General features: G+C 39.5%; 1 protein-coding gene across 1 annotated transcript in view; it reads left to right on the top strand.

Annotated features, from left to right (window-relative positions):
* The window catches only part of LOC141406938 (uncharacterized), a 43,376-nt gene extending 23,231 nt beyond the window's left edge, over positions 1-20,145 (top strand). The window contains exons 3-5 of the mRNA XM_074012529.1: positions 3,888-4,064; positions 5,580-5,645; positions 18,191-20,145. Of these exons, the coding sequence (XP_073868630.1) occupies positions 3,888-4,064; positions 5,580-5,645; positions 18,191-18,432 (485 nt within the window). The 3' untranslated portion in view covers positions 18,433-20,145. The remainder of the gene's footprint in view (positions 1-3,887; positions 4,065-5,579; positions 5,646-18,190) is intronic.
* The last annotated feature ends 236 nt before the right edge of the window (positions 20,146-20,381 follow it).

Here is a 20,381-nt window from a genome sequence, read left to right as displayed (position 1 = left end):
GCAGCATCCCTCACTTTTCTGTCTCGCATGCAGATACAGTCACTACAATATAGCATTTTCTGAGGCTTTGGAAATGTCCCTTGGCAATACATGTCTGAATGCCTTTGTGAGTGGGAACTCTGCTGGGTTTCTCTGGAAATGTAGTGAAAGGGGAGCTGGGTGAGTCTCATGCAATAAATCCACTCCATGATTACCATATTTTTATGTCTTTCTATTTCTTTCCACAGTGTACCAAAAATCATTTTTTTGTTTTTATTTTGTTTTTGTTTTTGCCTAGTATACGACTGAACCAACCAGCCCAGCTGCTTGAGACAGCACAATGAATCTTCGGCAAGTGCACTTATATTAGTAAATCTGGCCCAAGATCAAGTGCTATCTCTCCCTCCACGGTCTGGCCCTCTCACAGTTCATTTCCACACTTTTCTCCAAGTTTATGATCGTCTCAGTTAGAAAACCTTACAACTCTTTAACTCTTTTCCATTCGTTTGGCATGTAAACCTCCATCTCCTTGGTGGGATGATGCTCCCCGTCTCATCTCCACTCTTCCCCATTATCTAGTTACAGCCTTGGAAGGAATACAGATAGTAGGCAGGGAGCGAGGAGAACTGACATCTTCTTACAAAATAACAACCCCGGGAGAGGTCATTACAGCGTCCTCAATCAAGGCAGGAACCGCCTCCCTCCACAGTGGAGGAGGACCTACATCTCTTGGCAAGGGTTCTCGGGATTGAGGTAACTTGGAGTCATTCAAGTCCACCCAAAATTCCCTATGCCGATTCTTGGGATTCCTCCATTTGCAGTCAATTCTCTAACACTTATATAAGAGACATTGTGAGGCTGTCAATTACTATAATTTAACAACCATCAGGCCCAGATTCTGCTCCAATTTTGGGTTATTCTAGGCCTGCTACAAGAAAAGAGATTATTTTAGGGTCCTCTGACCATGCCCGGAATGCGGCATGTCTTTCTTTAAGCTCTCTAGCTGATTAGAAGGCTCTAGTCCATCACCCCACAGCCCCTGCATCCCTATTTCTGATGGCACTGGCTTGTGTAAATAGGCATTCAGTTGTCCAGAGCTTTGCCTTCCCAGGTGACCACAGATGACAATTTATGTGAATGTTTTGTCATTGCTTACTGTGAACTACAGTGTCTTGTCCTTTTATATTAACAGGATCTAATCCCAGATTCCCACTCTCTGAGTGTTACTCAGTACTTGGTGGGGACCAGTTACTCAACAGATTAGCATTTAGTTACAGACAAAAGAAGCTATCTCGGGTAGATTAATCCGAAGGGTATTGTATTTATCACTGTGTTAAGTGTCTTTCAAAATCATTATAATGGTGGTGGATGATGTTCCAGCTAAGCCCCCAGGAATAATTTGTAAGGTCTAGGATCGCCATTTTTCCATTGTGATTGAGAAAGTAATTTTTTTTACCACTGCAGCAAAGTCTATTTCAACAACCAGGTCGGTGCCACACAGGTTAATGTCTTTACCTGATGAGTGTTTATGATTGGTGGATCCTAAATCACATTCATATCTTAGCTACAAGGAATATGGGTGACAGAACTTTGAGCTTTGCAGCCTCTGCAGTAGAGGAAGGAACACTAGGAGGGAGTTGACATGGATACTGAAAGAGACAAACAACAGTCTTTACCTTGGGTTTGGAAGTTAGGGTTTCCTCAAACTTTCCCCTTATTAGATATTAGCATCCTTTAAATTTTGGTCAGTTTAGTTAATGAAGCTATTTTCTTGTTATTTTAACTTGCACTTTATTAGTTGAATGCTTTATCCAATTCTGGTGTTTCTTCTTCTTATTTTTTTTTTAATTTCTGTTCATTTTCTCTATTTAGGTGTGTCTATTTCTACCATATTGATTTATAAAAGCTTTTTAAATATTTTATCTTTTTGAAAGATGGTCGTGGCAAAGTTTTAAATTTTTTTTACATACTCAAACATTTTACTTTTTTTCTGTCTTGGCTACTGCTTTTGGAGTTTAATTTTAAAGGTTCTTCTCTACTTTATGATTATGGAAATATTCAGTAATTTTTTGGGTACAGATTTTGGCTTTATTTTTACATTAAGGACTTAATCCATTTGTAATGTGTTTTGGAATATAATATGGATTCAGAGTCCAACTTTGTGTTTTCCAAATAGTAATCCAATCATCCTCACACTATTTGGATCATCTGTTCCTTATCACTGACTGAAGGTGTTACTTTATCATATGCTGAATTCCTATATGCACCTGAGTCTGAATCGCCTATTCTCTTTCATTGATCTTTCTGTTTCTGGATCCGTATCACACTTTAGCATTCTTGTTTCTAAAATGTGCTGTGGTTATACTAATAGGTTAACTCGTGTCAATGCAATTTAGGAATTTTTTGTCAAGAATTTAAAAATTCCATCAGTATTTTGATTTGGAAATTAACAAAAACTGTGGATCAACCCATACATATTTGATGTTTTCTTTCTTAGGAATATGGGAGGTGGTAATGCTTGATGATTAAGGGTATGAGCTATGTGAGAAACTCATCCATTTGGGTTCCGGCTCTGCCAGGATTTATACTGTGAGGTCTCCAGCAAGTACTGCATCTTTTTAATTGTTAGTTTTCTCATCTGTAACATGGGAAGAAATATTGCAGCTACTAAAAAGTTGTGGTGAGGATTAATGAACGGGTACTTGTAAAACTCTCAGAAGAGTACCTGGAGCAAAGTTAGGCTGAAAATGTAGTACCAGCATGTCCTGCCAACATTCTTGATGAATATGATGATACTACTTTTTAAGACAGTATTAGTCTGTTCTCATGCTGCTAATAAAGACATACTCCATTTCCCAAAAAGTCCCTCATCTCCATCTGAAACCACCTCAGCCTTGGCTTCATTGTCCATATCACTATCAGCATGTTGGTCAAAGCCATTCAACAAGTCTCTAGAAAGTTCCAAACTTTCCCACATTTTCCTGTCTTCTACTGAGCCCTCCAAACTGTTCCATCCTCTGCCTGTTACCCAGTTCCAAAGTCGCTTTCACATTTTCAGGTGTCTTGACAGTAGCACCCCACTCTACCAGTACCAATTTACTGTATTAGTCTGTTCTCACACTGCTAATAAATTACCTGAGACTGGGTAATTTGTAAAAGAAAGAGGCTTAATTAACTCACAGTTCTACACGATTGGGGAGGCCTCACAATCATGACTAAAGGTGAATGACGAGCCAAGTCATGTCTTACATGGTGGCAGGCAAGAGGGGGATGTGTGGGGGAACTACCCTTTATAAAACCATCAGAACTCATGAGACTTATTTGCTATCATGAAACAGCATGAGAAAAACCTGCCCCCATAATTCCATCTCCTCCCACCAGGTCCCTCCCACAACAGGTAAAGATTATTGGGTGGGGACGCAGAGCCAAACCATATCAAAGGCATACAGTAGAATGTTGTATCTTCATTCATTCAGGTGATGAACAATTCTTCATTACATTTATTTCTTGGTATTTTGTTATTGCTGTTGTGTGCCAAATAGCAGAGAAAACACCACACTTTGGAAGATGTATAAGATTAAAAGTTCGATAAATTATATTATGTCTCTGTTTTTGGTTTAGAAAATCTTAGTTTTAATCTATCTTACATTATGAAGCCTGAAAGTAATAGAAGATAATACTATTCAGAACTCCACATTCTGGTCAATGCTTAATTGTCTCTTTAAAGCCTTACTTCTTCACTGGGCTGCAAGTTCCCTGGGCTGCTATGACCTCTTCCACTGCCATGTGTCCCCTATGGGCCTGGGTCTAGTATGTGCTCAATACATATTTGCATGAACAAATAAATGGCTTCACCTGGACATCTCTTCAAAAGCATCTAATTTGCCTCTTTTTTCTCACCTTTACAGACTTCCAGCTATGTCAAGCTTCTTGTTCTTTCCTGAACACTCCAAGATACTTATTCCTCTGTGCCTTTTCACATGCTATTTCTTCTTGGTGTCAGGTCTTTGTACCTCTCTGTCAACTGGAAGACTGTCATCCAAAGACTTTCCACAAGAAAACTTTCCAGAGGGGTCACTGGCAGTGTGAGTCACTCCCTCACTTAGGCTGATAACATTTTCCAGTTGACCTCTTGGTGATTTTGAACCTTATTTGTGTGTGCCCACATCTGCCTTCCCATGTAGATTCTGCCCAGCACAGTTCCTGGCATACGGGTATAGAATAAATGCATGAAGCTCAGTTCTGCCCTTTGACTGAGGACTAAGAATGGTGATATATTTGTCTGGTTCAGAGGGGAGCAAACATTTTCAATACTACTCTTTTATAGTCTCCTCAGAACACTTTCTTACAGTTAAAATTCTACAATAGGCAATCCTACAAGGTGGCAATGGAAAGGAAGAATGCCTCCTGTATTCCAGTGATCATATTGTTTTGTTAGAAAGCCCAAGTTGCTAGTGGTTGGAACAAGATGGCAGAATACAAGGCTCCACTGATCATCTCCCTGGCAATTACACCAACTTAACAGCTATCTACAAAATAAAGCACCTTCATAAGAACGAAAAATCAGGTGAACAGTCACAGTATCTGGTTTTAACTCTCTATTACTGAAAGAGGCACTGAAGAGGTAGACGTAGAAACGAGTCTTGGATCACGAGTGCTACCCTTCCCCCATCCCTCGACAGGAGTAGCATGGTGCAGTGTTTCTGTGTGCTGGGAAGAGGGACAGCACAGCAACTGTGAGGCATTAATCTCAATGCTGCCTTATTAGAACAGAAGACAAAACTGGGCCATACTCAACTGAGGCTCATCCAAGGAGGAAGTATTGAAACCAGCCCTACACAAAGCGAAACCACCAATTCCAGTGGTCTAAATTGAGTTCCCACAAGCCTTGCTCCTGTGGGCTAAAGGGCTCTGTGGCTGCAAATAAACTTGAAAGACAGTCTGGGCCACAGGGACTGCAACACCTAGGAGTGCCCTCGTGCTGAACTGGATCAATAGACAGTGGACTACGGGGCATGTGACCTACTGATACACCAGCTGGGGCAGCTAAGGAATGCTGGCATCACCGTTCCCCTAGCCTCAAGCTGCACAGCTCATAGCTCTAAAAGATACCACTTCCCTCTGCTTGAGGAGAGGAGAGGGAAGATTGAGGAAGGCTTCATCTTGCATCTTGGGTACCAGCTCAGCCACAGCAGGATAGGGCACTGGTTAGAGTCACGAGGCCCCTTTCCAGGCCCTAGCTCCTGGATGACATTTCTAGACACATAGACACATCCTAGGCCAGAAGAGAACCTACTGCCTTGAAGGGAAGGACCCAGTCTTGGCAGCATTCATCACCTGTTAACTGAAGAGCCCTTGGGCCTTGAATAACCAGCAGTGACACTCAGGTACCATGTCAAGGGCCTTGGGTGAGCCTCAGAGACTTGCTGGCTTCAGGTGAGACTCAGTACATTCCCAGCTGTGGTGGCTATGGGGCGAGACTCTTTCCATTTGAGAAAGGCAGAAGGAAAAGTAAAGGGGTCCTTGTCTTGCACCTGTGGTAGCAACTCGGTCACAGGGGGATAGAGCACCAAGCAGGCTCTTGTGTTCTTTGATTCCAGGTCTTGACTCTTGGACAGCATTTCTGGACCTGCCCTGGGCCAGAGGGGAGCCCATTGCCCTGAAGGGTGAGTTCCAGACCAGGCAGCCTTCACCACAAGCTGACTGAAGGCCTTTTGGGTCATAAGGGAACATCGGTGGTAGTCTGGCAGTATCCCTGTGGGCCTGTGGTGACAGTGGCCATAGGTAGAGACCCCTTTGCTTTTGGAAGGAGGAGGGAAGAATGAGAAAGACTGTATCTTTTGGTTTCAGTGCCAGTTCCACCACAGTACAATAGAACACCAGATAGATTTCTAAAGGTTTTGATTCTAGCCCCTGACTCCCTGGTGGCACCTCTGGACCCACCTGGGGTCTAGGAGATCTCACCAGCCTGAAGGGAAAGACATAAGCCCAGATGGCTTTACCACCTGCTGATTGTAGAGCCCCAGGGCTTTGAGCCTGGGAATGGTTATAGGAGGCCCTGGACAAGACTCAGTGCTATGTTGGCTTCAAACGTGACCCAACATAGTCCTAGTGGTGGTGGCCACAGGGTGCTGGTCTCACTCCACCCCCAGCTTCAGGTGGCTGAGCAGACAGTGAGAGAGAGACTCCATTTGTTTGGGAGAAAGTAAGAGAAGAAAAGAGTCTGCCCGGTAATACAGATAATTCTTTCAGATCTTGTCCAAGACAATCAAGGTTGATTCTTCTACGAGTCTGCAAGAGCTACAGAATTACTGGGCTTAGGATGTCCCTAAATCAGATACAGCTTAGATCACAACACCCGTGTCTTTTTGAATATCTGAAAAGTCTTCCCAAGAAGGACAGGTTCAAACAAGCCTAGACTGTGAAGACTACAATAAATACCAAACTCATCAAATCCCCAGGTGAACATCTACATGTATCAAGGCCATCCAGGAAAACATGACCTCATCAAATGAACTAAACAAGGCACCAGAGACCAATCTTGGACAAGATCTGAAAGAATTCTCTGGATTAACAGGCAGAAACTCTTGGTTTTTTCCCCTTACTTTCTCTGAAACAAATGCAATCTCTCTCTCACGGTCTGTGCTGAGCCACCTGAAGCTGGGGGTGGAGGGACACAAGCACCATGTGGCCACCACCACTAGAACTATGCTGGGTCACATTTGAAGCCAGTACAGCACTGAGTCTTGCCCAGAGCCTGCTGTAACCACTCCCAGGTTATGGATTATGTTCTCGCAAGGCCCCGAGACTCTGAAATAAGTAACCTTTCAGGCAGATAATTTGAAATAGCTGTTTTGAGAAAACTCAATTAAATTCAAGGTATCAGAGGGAAGGAATTCAGATTTCTAACAGATAAATTTAACAAAGAGCTTGAAATAATTAAAAAAGAATCAAGCAGAAATTTTGGAGCTGAAAAATGCAATATGCATACTGAAGAATGCATCAGAGTTTTTTAGTAGCAGACTTGATCAAGCAGAAGAAAGAATTAGTGAGTTTGAAGATGGGCTATTTGAAAATACACAGTCAGAAAAGACAAAAAAAAAAAGTTAAAAAAATGAAGCATGTCTACAGGATCTAGAAAGCCTCAAAAGGGCAAATCTAAGACTTATTGGCTTTAAAGAGGAGATAGAGAAAAAGACAGGTGTTCTTCAAAGGGATAATAACAGAAATCTTCCCAAACTTAGAGAAGGATATCGGTGTCCCAGTACAAGATGGTTATAGAACACCAAGCAGATTTAACCTAAAGGCATTTAATAATCAAACTCCCAAAGGTCAATATGCAGAAAGGATCCTAAAAGCAATAAGAAAAAATAAATAAATAACCTATAGATTCACTCCAATACATCTGGCAGCAGACATTTCGGTGGAACTGTTTTAGGCCAGGAGAAAGTGGCATGACATATCTAAAGTGCTGAAGAGAAACAGCTTTTACCCTAGAATAGTATATCCGGTGAAAATATCCTTCAAACATGAAGAAGAAATGAAGATTTTCCCAGACAAATAAAAGCTGAAGAATTTCATCAACACCAGACCTGTCCTATAAGAAATGCTAAAGGGAGTATTTCAGTCAGAAAGAAAAAGACGTTAATGAATTTTTTAGTAGAGACAGGGTTTCATCATGTTGGCCATGCTAGTCTTGAACTCCTGACCTCAGGTGATCCGGCCACAATAAGAAATCATCTGAAGGTGCAAAACTCACTGATAATAGTAAGCACACAGAAAAACACTGAATATTATAACACTGTAACTATAGTGTGTAAAGTACTCGTATCTTTTTTTTTTTTTTTTTTTTTTTGAGATGGAGTCTCGCTCTGTTGCCCAGGCTAGAGTGCAGTGGCACGATCTCGGCTCACTGCAAACTCCGCCTCCCGGGTTCACGCTATTCTCCTGCCTCAGCCTCCCAAGTAGCTGGGACTACAGGCACCTGCCACTACGCCTGGCTAATTTTTTTGTATTTTTAGTAGAGACGGGATTTCACTGTGTTAGCCAGGATGGTCTCGATCTCCTGACCTCATGATCTGCCCCCCTCGGCCTCCCAAAGTGCTGGGATTACAGGCATGAGCCACCGTGCCCAGCCTAAGTACTCTTATCTTAAGTAGAAAGACAAAAGAAGAACCAATCAAAAATCATAACTACAACAACGTTTCAAGACATAGTAAGATATAAATAGAAACAACAAAAAGTTAAAAAGCAGAAGTATGAACCTAAGGCATAGAATCTTCATTAATACTTTTCTTTTTGCTCATGTGTTTGTTTATGTAAACAGTGTTTAGTTGTTATCAGCTTAAAATAATGGGTTACAAGATAGTATTGGCAAACCTCATGGCAACTAACACCAAAAAACATACAGCAGGTACACAAAAAATGAAAAGCAAGAAACAAAATCATATAACCTGAGAAAATCATCTTCACTGCAAGGAAAAAAGGAAAGAAAGAAAGAAGGATGAATAGACCACAAAACAACCAGAAAACACATAACAAAATGGCAGGAGTAAGTCATTACTTATCAATAATAACATTGAATGTGAATGGACTAAACTCTCCAATCAAAAGACAGAGTGGGCCGGGCACAGTGGCTCATGCCTGTAATCTCAGCACTTTGGGAGGCCGAGGTGGCCGGATCACCTGAGGTCAGGAGTTCAAGACTAGCATGGCCAACATGGTGAAACCCCGTCTCTACTAAAAAATATAAAAATTAGCTGGGCATGGTGGTGGGTGCCTGTAATCCCAGCTACTCTGGCGGCTGAGGCAGGAGAATTGCTTGAACCCACGTGGCGAAAGTTTCAGTGAGCTGAGATCGTGCCATTGCACTCCAGCCTGGGCGACAAGAGTGAAACTCCATCTCAACAACAACAACAAAAAGACAGAGTGGCTGAATGGATAAATGATAACAACAAGAAGAACCAATTATCAGTTGCTTATAGGAAACACACTTCACCTGCAAAGATACATACAGCTTGAAAATAAAGGGATGGAAAAATATGTTCTATGCCAATGGAAACCAATAAAAAGCAGCAGTAGCTATACTTATATCAGATAAAATAGATTTTAAGATAAAAACTGTAAGAAGAGAGCAAGAAGGTCACTATATAATGATAAAGGAGTCAATTCAGCAAGAGGACATAACAATTACTATTTGAGCTAAAGAGAGAGATAGGCCCCAATACAGTAATAGCTGGAGGCTTCAACACCCTACCTGCAGCACTGGACAGATCTTCTAGAGAGAAAATCAACAAAGAAACACTGGACTTGTTCTGTACTATAGATCAAATGAACCTTACAGATATTTACAGAACATTTCATCCAACAGCTACAGTCTACACATTCATTTCCTCAGCACATAGATCATTCTCAAGGATAGAGCATATGTTTGGTCATAAAATAAGTCTTATAACATTTAAAAAAAACCTGAAATAGTATCAAGCATCTTCTCTGACCACAATGGAATAAAACTAGAGATCAATAACAAGAAAAATTTTGGAAACTATACAAATACGTGGAAATCAAACAATATGCTCCTGAATGACCAGTGGGTCAATGAAGAAATTAAGAAGGAAATTGAAAAATTTTTTGAAACAAATGGTAATGAAAATACAACATACCAAAACCTATGGGCTACAGCAAAAGCAATACTAAGTAGTTTATAGCTATAAGTGCCTACATCAAAAAAAGAGAAAAACTTTAAATAAACAATCCAATGATGCATCTTAAAGAACTAGAAAAGCAAGAGCAAACCAAACCCATAATTAGTAGAGGATACGAAATAATAAAGATCAGAGCAGAAATACATGAAATTGGAATAAAGAAAACAATACAAATGATCAATGAAAGCAAAAGTTGGTTTTCTTGAAAAGTTCAACAAAATTGACAAACCTTTAGCCAGACTAAGAAAAAACAAGAAGATCCAAATAAATAAAATCAGATATGAAAAGGGAGACATCACAACCGATACTGCAGAAATTCAAAGGATCATCAGAGGCTATTATGAGCAACTATATGTCAATAAACTGAAAAGTCCAGAAGAAATGGACAAATTCCTAGAGACATACAACCTACCAGGATTGAGCCATGAAAACATACAAAATCTGAACAGACCAATAACAAGTAACAAGAATGGGGAAAAACCGAAATCCTGTCCTCTAAGATTTGGAACATAACAAGGATGTCCACTGTTATTCAACATAGTCCTGGAAGTCCTAGCTGGAGTAATCAGACAAGAGAAATAAAGGGCATCCAAATTAGAAAGAAAGAAGTCAAACTATCCTTTTTGTAGATGATATGATCTTATATTTGAAAAAAACTAAAGTCACCATAAAAAATCTATTAGGACTGATAAACACATTCAGTGAAGTTGCAGGATACAAAATCAACATACAAAAATCAATAGCATTTCTATATGCCAACAGTGAACAATCTGAAAAAGAAATAAAAGTAATCCCGGCCGGGCGCAGTGGCTCACGTCTGTAATCCCAGCACTTTGGTAGGTCGAGGAGGGTAGATCGCAAGGTCAGGAGTTTGAGACCAACCTGACCAACATAGTGAAACCCAATCTCTACTAAAAATACAAAAAATTAGCTGGGTGTGGCCGTGGGCGCCTGTAATCCCAGCTACTCGGGAGCCTAAGGCAGGAGAATCACTTGAACTCGGGAGGCGGAGGCTGCAGTGAGCCAAGATTGCGCCACTGCACTCCAGCCTGGGCGACAGTGCAAGACTCCATCTCAAAAAACAAAAACCAAAACAATAAAAGTAATCCCATTAATAATAGCCACAAATAAAATTAGGAATTAATCAAAGAAGTGAACAATCTCTATAATAACAACTATAAAACACTAATGAACAAAATTGAAGAAGATATCAAAAACGTAAAGATATTTTATGTTCGTGGTTTGGAAGAATCCATGTCATTAAAATGTCCATATTACCCAAAGCAATCTACAGATTCAGTACAATCCCTATCAAAGTACCAATGACATTCATTCAGAAATAGAAAAAAAATCCTAAAATTTATGTGGCACCATGAAAGACACGGAATAGCAAGAGCTATCCTAAGCAAAAAGAACAAAACTGAAGGAATCACATTAGCTGACTTCAAGTTATATTACGCAGCTATAGTAACCAAACCAGCATGGTGCTGGCGTAAAACCAGACACAAAAACCAATGGAACAGAACAGAGAACTCAGATACAAATCCACGCACCTACAGGAAACTCATTTTTGACAAAGGTGCCAGGAACATACACTGGGAAAGAGTGTCTTCAATAAATGATGGTAGGAAAACTGAATATCCATATGTAGTAGAATGAAACTAGACTCCTATCTCTCACCATCTACAAAAATCAAATCAAAATGAATTAAAGCCTTAGATCTAAGAGCTCAAACTATGAAACTTCTGCAAGAAAACATTGAGGAAACTCTCCAGGACATTGGTCTGGCAAAAATTTCTTGAGTAATACCCCACAAGCACAGGCAACCAAAACAAAAATGGACAAATGGGGTCACATCAAGTTAAAAAGCTTCTGCACAGCAAAGGAAACAATTAGCAAAATGAAGAGAGAACCCACAGAACTGGAGAAAATATTTGCAAACTACCCATCTCACAGGGGATTAATAACCAGAATATATAAGGAGCTCAAACAATTCTATCAGAAAATAATCTGATAAATTTATTTAAAAATTGGCAAAAGATTTAAATAGACATTTCTCAAAATAAGGTATACAAATGGCAAACAGGTATATGAAAAGGTGCTCAACATCGTTGATCATCAGAGAAAGGCAAATCGAAACCAAAATGTGATATAATCTCTTTCCAGTTAAAATGGCTTATAGCCAAAAGGCAGGCAATCACAAATGCTGGGGAGGCTGTGGAGAAAAGGGAAGCCCCTGCCACTACACCGTTCGTGGGAATGTAAATTAGTACAACCACTATGGAGAACAGTTGGGAGGTTCCTCAACAAACTAAAAATAGAGCTACCATATGATCCAGCAATCCCACTGCTGGATATATACCCAAAAGAAAGGAAATCAGTATTGGAAGAGATATTTCCCATGTGTGTTGCAGCACTGTTCACAATAGGTAAGATTTGGAAGCAGCCTAAGTGTCCATCAAAAGATGAATGAATAAAGAAATGTAGCGGTTATACACAATGGAGTAAAATTCAGCCATTAAAAAGAATGAGATGCTGTCATTTGCAACAACATGGATGGAACTGGAGATCACTATGCCATAGTGAAATAAGCCAGGCACAGAAAGCAAACATCACATATTCTCAATTATTTGTGGGATCTAAAAATCAAAACAAACTCATGGACATAGAGTAGAAGAATGGTTACCAGAGGCTGGGAAAAGAGTGGGGGATTGTGGGGGAGTTGAAGATGGTTAAATGGGTACAAAAAAAAAAAAAAAAAAAACAGAAAGAATGAATAGGGCCTAGTATTTGATGGCACAATAGCGTGTCAATAATAATTTCATTGTACATTTTAAAATAACTGGAAGAGTATAACTGGATTGTTTGTAAACCAAAAGATAAATACTTGAGGGGATGGGTACCCCACTTTCCATAATGTGATTATTACTTCTTGCATACCTGTATCAAAACATCTAATGTACCCCACAAATATACACACCTACTATGTACCCACAAAATTAAAATTAAAAAATTTTTAAAAATCCAAAAAAGTATAAGTTGCAAACGGAATGTTTTTAGGCATGATTTAAATGTGAAGAAAGCAATTTCTTTTTTTTTTTTGACACGGAATCTCGCTTTGTGGCTGGAGTACAGTGGCACGATCTCAGTTCACTGCAACCTCTGCCTCCCGGGTTGAAGCCATCCTCCTGCCTTAGCCTCTTGAGTAGCTGGGATTACAGAAGCCTGCCACCACGCATGGCTAATTTTTGTATTTTTAGTAGACACGGGGTTTCACTATGTAGGGCTGGTCTTGAACTCCTGACCTTGTGATTCACCCACCTTGGCCTCCCAAAGTGCTGGGATTACAGGTGTGAGCCACCGCACATGGCAGAAGAAAGCAGTTTCTATATTGGAAGAACATGGGCCAACTATACAAAGGATGAAATTCCTTAAGAGAAAAGGGTGGGTGGAGGAACAAAAAATCATGCACAGCACTGAAGAGCGTATTTGGTCATCTGCTTTGTCACCTTCAGATAATGGAATCAGAGGATAAGCATCATGATGCATCATACAGAGTCTCCCTTCACATACAGTTATGAAAATGGGGATGGCATTTCATTTCCTGAAATGCATCAATGCAGGTTAGATAACTCATGAAATATAACTTCAGTTTTCAGGACAAGGTTTTAGTGAACAAGACAATCTAACATATTATTTTATTAATTTTAAAAGCTTTTCCCCCAATAGAGGTGAATACATTGTTTAAGCAAGTCAATAGAAAAAAAAAAAAATCCAGCTGTCAATAATAGGTTATTTTAGAGACGCAGCAGAAAGAGTACAATAGCGTTCCTCCAACTGGAAGCTGAGGACATTGGGGTAAATTAGAACAGAGGAAATGTTAGGGGTAGGTATTTGGAAGGGACAGTGGTTGATGGCAGTTTTAGAACAGAAGATCGCTTAAAGGGACCTAGGAAGGTCTTAGGTTGGCAGAATAGTCAAGGTGACCCACGCGTCGGGCTGGATGGCTCCAAGAGAGGCAGATGAAGCCCATGGACAAGTGAGGGTTCTCACCTTCTAGTGGCAAGACAGGGCTCATAAAGCCACAGCACCCATGGTGGGGTTGACACATCTATAGTCTTTCACAATGAAGACAGAGAAATAAGCACATATGTTTTTTTAAATATTATTTTATTATTATCATTATCATTTGGCTGTGAGACTCCATGGTGTATTGCATAGCTGTGGAGTCTACTGCCAGGTTTCAAATTCTGGCCCCACCTCTTCCTGGGACAAATGACTAAATCTTTCAGTCTGTTTTCTCACGGGTGCAATGGGACTGTAAAACCAGGGCTGTAACAAGGATGAAATGAACTAACATTTGTAAAGCACAGAGCCCATATAACCGCTATTATTTTGTTTATTTTTATTAGGTATAAACTTATTATGTATAGATTATGTATTTAGCATAGTACATATTTTATGTATTATACATACGTAAATAGTTGATGTATCATACTTGCCATTAATTTTGTGCTCTGTTCCAGTGTAGGGTTATGATTACATAAGGACTTTTTACATATTCAGAAGCACTGACACTGGGCCCTTACTTTTAACTTTTTGTGAAATTCGGTATGATAGGGTCTAAGTTTTGCTAGTGTTTAAATGTTGAAATATACATTTCATAAGGAAGGAAGTAACATATGCTTTTGTTCATTTAATTTTATTTGAATTTTGAAAAGATATCTTAGATTTTCTTTTTTAATATTCCTTCAGCTGTCATTCAACAAGTGTCTACTGAGTGCTTCCTGTGTGCCAGGCACTGTTCTAGATGCTTGGGAGACAGAGATTCCTGCCCTCCTAAAAGACTTCTGAAAACCTAAAGAACAACTTGGTAGCTTATTTTTTATAAGCAATTTCCCAGATATGGGGACTCAAAAAATTCTGGGGGAGCCAGGTACAGTGGCTCATGTTTGTAATCCCAGCCCTTTGGGAGGCCTAGGTGGGCAGATCACTTGAGGTCAGGAGTTCTAGACCAGCCTGGCCAACATGGCAAAACCTCTTCTCTACTAAAAATACAAAAATTAGCTGGGCTTGGTGGTTGCCTGTAATCCCAGCTACTTGGGAGGCTAAGGCAGCAGAATTGATTGAACCTGGGAGGTAGAGGTTGCAGTAAGCTGAGATTGCGTCACTGCACTCTAGCCTGGGGAACACAGGGAGATTCCGTCTCAAAAAAAAAAAAAAAAAAGTTCTGGAAGAGAACATATTTCACAAGATATGATGCATAGTTCCCTTCTCCCAAATGATGTGTAGATGTGGGATGAATGAAACCAAATCTTTATGTTGCATTTTGTGTCATAAAAGTTACCCAGATACATAGGTCATTATCAGATGCTGAAATTCAGGGTCTACCCTTGTGGAAACATACAGAAAATGAGGGGTGTGAAAATAAGACAAAAAAATAATCCTGGAAGACTGCCCAGGCAATAATTAAGCAAAATAATAGAAAAATATAAAAGACTTAAAATTTGTTACAAATAAGAATAAACCATTTTAATGAAGTCCAGGGTCCCCGATTTCTCAGTATAAAAATCAGGGATTACAGTTCATTGAAAATCAGAAGAGAAGAAAAAACCTAACGTGTATATAGTGTTTATAATCTATGCGTTGCCCATATTCAATCTTATTTAATCTTCACTCACAACTTTGAGGAGGATTTTATCTTCTTCACTTAATGGAAGAGAACAGAGAACTGGAGGAGGTGGTAACTTCCTCCAGTTGTATTCCAACTGGGCTTACCCAGTTGGAATATGCTGGAGAGAAGGCGTGAACTTATCCTATTTGGTTGCAGATCCTAAACATATCTTTGACAAATAACGTGCAATCCCATGGGCTCCAAAAATCGTATTTGGCTCTGAAAATGATTCATTCTCAATATATCATAGTTCTATATTCTTAATGCAACCATCTACCCTCAAGAAAACGTTCCCATTCTCCTTCAGGTCAGGACTGAACTAGCTATCGGGCCAGCACATTCTTCACGCGCTCAGGGATTCATTCCCCAGTCTCACTCAGCACCTTTATGTTAGGTACTCTGTTAGATGTTGGTGATAGAAAAATAAATAAGATGGAATCCCTACTCTCAAAGGGCTTACAGTATAATCGGGCAGAAGACAGTTACTTTAGCAAATAATTTTATGAGATGGTAAGATATGCCAATGTGATTATTATGAAACTCTTTTAATTTAGTTTTTTTCAATTAAATGCAGAAAATACTTATTAAGTGCCGACAGACCGTGTGCAAAGGAACTGGAGTTGCAGAAATAACCGAGCTCTGAAAAAGCAGTATACTACATAGGAAACAGTGCAATGAGGAGAAACATATTGATGCTTGCAGACTTGGCATTTTCACAAAGACCAGACTGGCTTTGCCTGACAGGATGTTTTAGGAAAACTTACCTGAAGATTTGTCCATGTAGTTTTTAGCAAGAACAAAATTTTCACTTGAGCTCACCAAGGGCTTAAGTGTCCTCCCCCAGGGTGTGCTCAGGTTGGGAGATCAACGGAGCTATTTTCAATTAGGACAGAAGCCACAATTTGTTTGGCTCAACCAAAATTGTCAGAGTGTTATAATAAGGTGAACTCAAAGTAACTATTATCTGGACACCAATTTAGCATATTGCTGTGCCTTTTTTTGTTGTTGTTTTTTAAGCATATGCTGCTCTAACAAAATGGCTTGTCTAAAGGCATAAAAGGATATGAAACAATATTTGGTTATGAATTGATATATCTCCAATCAGGAGACCAAGTAATATCCAGAACTATAAAATTAGATAAAAACATGCATGAGGTTAAGTGCAGCTACTATTAGATTATTGCTTTAAGATTACTTTTTTTTTTCTGGATAATTAGTCCTTTGTATCTAAAGTTTTGTTTTTTATTTTAATTTAGTTTTAACTTGTGTTAACCTGTATATTAGGCATTTAAGATCATCCATAGAATTTGAAGTCACATGCCTCCATATGTTAACCAAAATAAAAATGCTAAGATGTATCTATGGAAAATAGATTTGAAAATGTCTAAGTGTTCTAGGTAAAGCTATAAACCCTGAGTACTTTTTATAGGGTTGAAAGAGTTAATCAAAAGACGTTTTTGAGTCAGAGAAAACTCAGTTCCATGTTAATTTCTACTAAAATGAGACCTTAAATTCTATTGAAATAGAATTTGACACAATTCAGGTCAGATTTCCTATCAACACCACCTTGAGCTCTGGGACACATCTGTCTAATTAAGGGACTTCCTTCATTAGTCATCCTGTGTCCGGCAAGCTAAATCCTAATCTGTGGAGGAAAAGCAATGAGATGTTTTAAACAATGATAAGAATATCACAAATAATCAATTTCTATGGCATTACCAGCTACCTGGTCAAGGAGAAGTCTGTAAGTGCAAGAATGTATTGTAGAACTCCAGCTCGCCTACTGGGCATTGATTCTTTGCAGTGTGCGTAGATTGCTGGGTTTAAAGAGAGATTCCTAATGATGCTCACCTTTAATTTTTCCCCTCAAATAAAGAGAAAGCGAGTTGCCCATAAAGGCCTCAGTATAAGCAAATGAGTGTTTTTATGGTTGTAAAGAAGTATTGTGAGACTTTTCACAAAACTAGGAAACCAGCAAACTGCTTGGGAGTAATTAGACGTAATCTGATGCATGCAACCTCATAAAGGAGGAAGAGCTAATTACAATTACAATGCACCGTGCTTAGAAACATATTTATTGTGCTTATTTTTAAGATGTTTACTTCACCTGAAAGAAAAGGCCTACAAAAGCATTTCCGTGTAATCAAAACACAGATCTTCTTTTACCAACCACATTTATTTGAATTTCTAAAGTTCATGGCAGATAGCATTTTAATCCACATTAACCTTTGGAATCCTTACATGTTCCAAAACTAGTGTCGCTTAAGAAAAGCACACATATTCACCCCCAGCCCTACCCACCACCTCTCTGTGCTGCCCCCACACTGGAGACAGAATGAAATACAATGATTTGACACAATAATTTAACCATAGCTTCCTCAAGAAAGGGCATCGACAGACTTATATATTCATTAAAGAATTAAACTTGCATTTAATCTTCAAAACTGAAACAAAACACAAAAGACCCCTAGAACTTTCCCAGCACACTTTCATACATACTGCCTTCACATGGAATATTCATTACTCTCATTAAAGTAATACCAACTGGAACCAAAATCTATGTTGTGCCTTTAAAATAGAAAAATGGAGATGGATTAATAATATTCTGATTATTAAGACTTCACTTTCAGTTACTAAGAAGCAAAATAAGGCAAAAAAGTCCACCCTAAACCCCAAGTTAATTTCCTTTTAATTCTATCCAGAACGTGACTTCTGTGTTGTACAGAAGATACCTGAAATTAAAGTTTAAGTTGAAGGAAAAGGCAATTAAAAGGATTAAGCAGATGATTGTAACTTTATAAGAATTCTGGGGCGATGCATTTGTTTCTTTTAGGGCATGGCTCGTTGAGGCAGGCAACAGTGGCCGTGGTTAAGATTCTGCGCATCTCTAGCCTGTGCCGGGAAGAGGGGGGCGCACGCGCAGGTGGGCGCTTCAGAGACAGTCTGTCAGCTCCACCTGGAACGATGACAGCAGCTCCTGGCTGTCCCTGGCATTCTGACCACACAGCTTGCGGAGTTCTTTGTACAGTCAGAAGGAGAGGCCGTACCTGTGACCTCCCACGGCCTCTTCTGTGATGCAGCCTCCATCCTCTCAGTGGCCTGAATGCAAACCTGCTCCCTGGAGAGGGCAAATCATTGAACATATGTTTAGTCTAAAAATATAGCTTGCAAAAAATGCACTTTTGGAATGCGCTAAGACATTTCCCTACAGTAGAACCTTCTCTTTGCCCCAAAGATTTGTCAAGTGGAATTGAATGCACACACATCAATCTGCACGTTGTTGCCAGACTAGGACCATTTCTGTGTGTCCTTGTGTATTTTGCAGAAAACGCCAGTCGTGTTGAAACAAGGTGCCTTACAAAAGTTGTGAGCACATTACTACTCCAGGTTTCTTCCCATAGAAGATTTAAATTTAGAACTCACTGAATTAACATTTTATTTTAAGGCACGGGAAAGATATGCAATGTGCCTTATCAATAGTTGAAATGAGATTGGAGAGTATCTCTCAAGTTTATCAATTACTAAACAAAAAGATGTATATAACTTCTCCAAGATTAAATTCTTAAAGATTTAAGATGACAGACATATTTTTATAACAAAGATCTACAATGAAGCCTTGGTGGTGGTTAAAGCAATGTCAAGATATGTAATAAAGACACTTTTGAAAATACCATGAGCCGAAAATTAAAACAGCAACCATTTTTTTTTAACGTGGCTCTTTGGTTGTCTTCAACATTTATATTCCCAAAATGTGAAAAGTGTAGGAACCACTCGAGAGCATCACTGAGCAGTAAGAAAACCGGGGTTTTCCCATAAAGCTTTGGTACCACCTAAATCAGCTTTAGGCCAAAACCAACGACTCTGAAAGAAATCAGAATTCAAACAGCCAGGCCACGCTGCTGAAGGTACATGCTTACTGTGAAGGGCACACTCCCCACCTGACATATTCCACGTCTACAGAGAACCTATCAGACAGAGACTCAGACATGATCACTGACACCAGAATCGAGTTTTCTCACCGAATGCCACATAAATGGGAGGGACCGTAATCACACACACACACACACACACACACACACACACACACACACACACACACACACGCTCTCTGCCTTCCTCCCTCTCTGCATGTTCTTGCAGTGAAAATAACACACGTATAATGCGACAACCTTGAGAGAGTACAAACTGCTGGGAAACATTACCTTCTGTGCTGTGGAGAATTCATGAGTTTTCACCAGCTGCCTGGATCTGTCCGGACATGTTCCAGTGCTCATCCTGTTAAGACTCGCAATTAAACGGAGTATTACAGCTAGGAGACCCCAAATTTGATTCCAGCCTCTCTCCTCTTTACAGAACCCAATTTGATTTTTTCCCCACTAAAAAAATGCATGCGTAAGTGTAGCTGTATACGTGTGCCTGAGTGTATGCATTTCTGATGCACCTAAGCAAAAATGACAACTCTACAATAAAACAATATGAATTCCTGCCACGAAAGAAAATGAGTTTTACAAAAGTACAAGTTCTTCATAGCTGTTTTAAACAACTGTGTGTTTAGCAATACACCTGCTTTCATATTGTCTTTTAACTGTCTCCTCTTGCTACTTAGGCTGGCAAAAGACAGCCTCGATGGTTAATCACCGAATGTATAGAGAAATGAAACATGGACTTTTAAAAGAGTAGTAAGCTGGAAAGAAGACAAATAACAAATTAGTGAATAGGAAAGTCTTGCAAATCTATGACATGTTACAAAGGGAAAATACAAGCAGAATCTGTAAAATGTTACCAAAATACGAAAAGAACCTAGAAAAGGAGCACATTGTATGTTTATTCGAAACAATTCTTTGCTGAGATGAAACACATTTTAACAAGGGACTGTGGGATAGGCAGATTGTCAGGGGAGCTGAAAATGCAGCAAGAATGACCAAAGTTAAGAGATCTAATGACTCATGACACCTTCCCTTAAAAATAAATCCAAACAGGGGAAAGGAATAATAAATTTTAAAATCGCTAACCGATTGGCAACC

Source organism: Macaca fascicularis, chromosome 13 (genome assembly GCF_037993035.2).
Source record: "Macaca fascicularis isolate 582-1 chromosome 13, T2T-MFA8v1.1".
Classification (NCBI taxonomy): Eukaryota; Metazoa; Chordata; class Mammalia; order Primates; family Cercopithecidae; genus Macaca; species Macaca fascicularis.
Note: the sequence above shows the minus strand (reverse complement) of the source record. Positions and strands in the feature narration are given on the sequence as shown.